Source organism: Sapajus apella, unplaced genomic scaffold (assembly GCF_009761245.1).
Source record: "Sapajus apella isolate SASKATOON/1434 unplaced genomic scaffold, GSC_monkey_1.0 scaffold23, whole genome shotgun sequence".
Lineage (NCBI taxonomy): Eukaryota > Metazoa > Chordata > Mammalia > Primates > Cebidae > Sapajus > Sapajus apella.
Window position 1 is genome coordinate 875633 of NW_022436963.1, and position 5128 is coordinate 880760.

General features: G+C 48.4%; 1 protein-coding gene across 1 annotated transcript in view; it reads right to left on the reverse strand.

The window, feature by feature from the left end:
• The window catches only part of CUNH3orf62 (chromosome unknown C3orf62 homolog), a 7894-nt gene extending 3124 nt beyond the window's left edge, over positions 1–4770 (reverse strand). The window contains exons 1-3 of the mRNA XM_032289825.1: positions 4344–4770; positions 1990–3978; positions 525–616 (exon numbers count right to left, since the gene is read on the reverse strand). Coding sequence (XP_032145716.1) covers positions 525–616; positions 1990–2435 — 538 coding nt within the window. The 5' untranslated portion in view covers positions 2436–3978; positions 4344–4770. The remainder of the gene's footprint in view (positions 1–524; positions 617–1989; positions 3979–4343) is intronic.
• Between the last annotated feature and the right edge of the window lie 358 nt (positions 4771–5128).

Here is a 5128-nt window from a genome sequence, read left to right on the forward strand (position 1 = left end):
TGCCCAGCTAATGTTTTGTATTTTTAGTAGAGACGGGGTTTCACCATTTTGACCAGGATGGTCTCGATCTCTTGACCTCATGATCTACCCGCCTCGGACTCCCAAAGTGCTGGGATTACAGGCGTGAGCCACCGCGCCCGGCCTGAGACGGAGTTTCGCTCTTGTTACCCAGGCTGGAGTGCAATGGCGCGATCTCGGCTCACCGCAACCTCCGCCTCCTGGGTTCAAGCAATTCTCCTGCCTCAGCCTCCTGAGTAGCTGGGATTACAGGCACGTGCCCCCATGCCCAGCTAATTTTTTGTATTTTTAGTAGAGACGGGGTTTCACCATGTTGACCAGGATGGTCTCGATCTCTTGACCTCGTGATCCACCCACCTCGGCCTCCCAAAGTGCTGGGATTACAGGCTTGAGCCACCGCGCCCGGCCAGAAAGTGTTTCTTAAATCTGAGATATTTGTTGACTCAGGGACCCACGTGAAGGACCTATCTTCCCAAGGAGAGGATGGACTGGCCCTCTATACTCACCAATCATATCAAGCAGATCCTCTGTGACCTCTTGGTTAGAATTGTTGAGTGGCATGTTTGAGTCAGCCTTCAAATCTCTCTCCATATCTTTCCTATAGCCCCCAGGTGGGGAGGGGGAGAAAAGGTGGGGAATTAGATTCTCTTTCAAGAAAATATTGAAAGGAAACTCAGTTTTAGATAATCTCAAAGACAGAAACTTAATGGTGACCTTGTCATTTATGCTTTGATTAGAGGACAATCAGAAACTGCCACATCAGTGGAGAAATTGACTAACAGCATTATAATGACTCATGAGCATCACGGGCTGTATTAAATTTTTTTCTTTTTTAGAGACAGGGTTTTGCCATGTTGCCAAGGCTGGTCTCGAACTCTTAGGCTCAAGCCACCTCAGCCACCAAAGTGCTGGGATTACAGGCATAAGCCACCTCACCCAGCCTGTATTTTTTTTTGTTTGTTTAAGATGGAGTCTTGCTCTGTTGCCCAGCCTGGAGTGCTGTGGCAAGATCTCAGCTCACTGTATCCTCTGCCTCCTGGATTCAAGCAATTCTCCTGCCTCGGTCTCCCAAGTAGCTGGGATTACAGGCATGCACCACTGCACTTGGCTAATATTTGTATTGTTAGTAGAGATGGGGTTTCACCAGGTCCCAGCTGGTCTCAAACTCCTGATCTCAAGTGATCCACCCACCTCAGCCTCCTAAAGTGCTGAGATTACAGGCAGAAGCCAGCCAGCCACCGCACCCTGCAACGCCTGCCCTATTTATGAGTACTAATATAAATACTTGTGGAGTTGAAAGGAAAAAAAATTTTGTGGCGTTGAACCAGTTAAATGGGCTCTTTATTCCTTGCCTATGAAGCAGTCAAGATGGCAGAACTTTTGAAGTTTCATCTCACATGTTCATTCCTTCTCCAAGTCAAGGTGCCTGGGACCAGGCAATTTCAAGTTACTTGGGAGAAGAAAGTCTGGAGGAGACCTAGTGATGGTCCAAAAACCTCTGGGGTTAGAGTAGGGAGCAGAGGCAAGGATGAAGCCAGGAAGAAGGGCTCAGCTTTCAACTCACCCTCTCAGTAACATGGGCAAAGGAGGGTACCAAAGGCCCCAGTGTCCAGGTTCAAACACAGAAGTTAAGATGGAATTAAGACTTTTGTTTCTGCAACTTAAAAAATAAGGTTATTTTAAAAACCAGATTATTTTATATCCACTACCCCTTTGGGTACTGCAAAGTGGTTTCCATGACTGGTTTGACATCAACGATTGACAACTAGCCCCTCACCTGGGACACATACACAAAACATAACTGTTTCCTAGGCCAGATTTTGAAGAATGTCTATGAACTCCCCAAAAAAAGTCACAGAGCTGCCAAGAGGAGGCAAGAGCAGTCATGAACTAAATCTAGGATCTTCAACCATTTTTGCAGAAACAAGAATCCCCTAATTGTAGCTGTTAAGCTATCAAAATTAGAATCACCTGAAACTGTCTTTTCTCCAGTTTGTCCCCTCTCCTGCAGTTCTCCGAAACTCACTCTCAGGTGCCAAAATGGAGGAATGCATCAATACATTTTCCTTGCTGGTCAGAGGTTTTCTCTCAGGGCACAGAGCGTGTGGTTTTGCATTTACCGAGACACGGTTTGGTGCAAAGGCAGGGTTCTCATTCTCAGAAGCACAGGAGACAGCAGCAAAAGGAGCAGCAGAGGAGAATGCTGCCAGAGGATGTCTTCTGCAGAGGACCCTGTGCACGGGCAGCGAGAAGGAAAGCGGAGCGGGGCCCAGCTCCAGCCTCTGCTGGCCTGTGCACTCCTGGGAATTACTGACTCCTTCAAAGGCCCGGTCAATGGCTGCAGTCAGTTCCTTTCTGCATCTTCTTAGTTTTTCAGACATTTCTCCTAAAAGCGACCATGTCTTTATGTAATGCATTGGAAATGCACAGGGCAACACAAGAATGATGTTACAAATGAGGCTGTAAACCACCCCGAAATGGCCACGATTTCCTGGAGCGTGGCCCTAGCTATAGCAGGACCCACAACCCTCCGGCTTTCCTCTTGGAGTAGGCGGTTCTCTGCTCTCGCGGAGGAACCCGCGATCTGCCAGAAGCTCCATGAACGCCCTGCCCCGCCCCGCCTCCCCTCCCACAGCTTCCTAGCCCGCCCCACCGCGGCTCCCAGGCCGCCAGCCCTACCCCGCAACTCGCGGCCCGCCCTCTGACAGGTAGGCAGACGAGTCCTTGTTCTCACCCGCAGCGCTGCGACGCCGACCCTGCCAACGGTCACCGCACGCGCGCGCCCCAGACCGGCAGGCCCCGAACACCCACGGGTCAGGTTAAAGGTCAAACAAAAAAGCCCAGACCCGTACATCCGGTTAAGGTCTGGTGGCCCGACACGCAGCGGCCGGGCCCCCACTGGGAGTGGGGACGGGGCTTTCGTACTGGGGATCCCGGGAGAAGTCTTGGCAGGGTTGAGGAAAGAGCCTGGGCTGGAAAGTATCTGCGTAACACCAAAATGTATTACTACTCTAAATCCGCATAAACTGGAGCCCTTTCCGGGCTAACCGCTCCCACAAAGGTTTCTGTTCTCACGCCAACATGTAAACGACTGACGAACACAGCACCGGGCAGTTTTATGTACTGACTTCCTTTAAGTGTTATCTAATAAAAGTTCCACACAGTATTTAACTGTCTTAATTCATCTAGGATAGCGCGGGTCAACAGAACTGCTGGGTTCCATAGGAAGTTGAGGGGCCGGAGACCCCCAGCACTAAATATCTTCATTTCTTTAGCAGGGAGAAAGCTGGAAATTACAAGATGACTCAAAGGAGAAATGGGCTTCAGTGGCTAACTTTCAGAAAAGAGAGAGGGGAGTTTACTTGAGGCTTGGGTTACTGTGAGCAGACTACTTAGGTGACCAGTATCGGCACCAGAACCAGAAATCCAGGAGCTCAGGGCAGCCCTGCAGGTGGGGTGGGTCTCCAGGATCCTCCATACTCAGTGCCTGTGTTCCTCTCCATTCTTTGGGATCCATCAGACATACTCCATTGTGTAACCCCATCCCACCCCACTTCTCAGCTTCACAGGTTTCACAGAAATTTCTCACCACCTATTTAAAAAGAAAAATAATTCAGCCTCTTGACATAGCCTCTTCTAAGCAAACAGTCTTTTTTTTTTTTTTTTTTTTTCTTCTGCTCATGAAAGAAGGGAATTTCTTCATCTGGTTTTTAAACGGAACACTAGCAGTCTGCAGAGTGCCAAAGATGTTCTTCTGGGATTACGCTGGTGCTGCAGGGTGGCAGGATCGTGGAGTCAGCATCAGTTGGTGTCCATGCTGCAAGCCTCGTCATCCCCCAAGCCCTGCTGACAGCTGCTTCGTCGTGTCCCTCCATCAGAGGAACCAGAACTGCTGAGTGAAGGTGTCTTATAAAATTCATCATCCCGACGCTGGTAAAATAGCACATAAGCTGCTTTAGTCTAAAACACAAGAGGGGGAAAGACCATTCACTGGTTGGAAAAATCACCCATTTTCCCCAGCTTTTCTCTAGCTGTCCAGAACCTTCAAGATCTGCCATATCCAACATAGAGGAGACCCTTCCACCTAAGGATGGCTGCCCTGCCCCTGCCAGGGAGCAGGGAATGTAAGGAGCCCTGTGCAGAGAACTCTGAGGAGAGCTGAGCTTCTCATTTACAACGGTCCCTGAAGGAATGGCAGCCAGCTCCGTCACACCTAGCTCTCACTGTCACATCAGGATGATGAAATAACCAACTAGCCTGAGAGAGGCCCTTCCCAGCTTTAATCCATGAAGACAAAGAAGAACCACATATCATGGCCTACTCACCACGATCTGATCCTCAGAGGCCAACGACACGTTGCTATCATCAAAGTAATACCATTTCCCATTCAGTTTGTTCTTCGCATATGCAGTGTCTGCCAAGTCAACAAAGAAAATACTCCAGCACTCTCCAGAGGATTGATCAGGCTAGCTTATTAGGCTTGCACTAAATAAACACAAAAATCCCCAAAACAAAACCCCTGAAATTAAAAATAGTTTACAGTGTGTGTCTCAACCACCAAAAGACAACTCACCTTCTTTTCTAATCTGTTCCTTCTCAAAAAGGATCTAAAGGCTAAAAATGGAGCTGTCAGGGACCAAGGTTTTAAACTATAATTTTGGGAAACTAATCCAAAAAATAGAGCTGTTCAATGCCAATCTTCAGGATGGCTATGTGCAATAATCCAGAGCCAGGGAACCCATAAAAGGAGCTGCAACTTCTAAGATTTAAGCAAAACAACAGCTCTCACAAGGGCATGCCAAGTCAATCTCCCCCACTTCGTTCAGGCAGGTGGCCACTAACATCAGCAGAATGCTTACTGCCTCTGGAGCCTGCAGAATTATCCCAGTTAGGGGAACATTGGGTGTTTGGGTTTGCAGAGCTGGGATGTGAACAACATGTCTTAAAAATTTATCTTTCTCTAAAACTGGGTCCAGAGTCTGTGGTTGGGTAACAGTTTCCCACAATGATTCAAGCATTTCCCATAGGCAATGCTTCCTGTCTTGATTTTACACTATTCCCAAGTAGGATGTGTTTATTACAGCAATCCCAGCCCAGTTCCTACTCCATC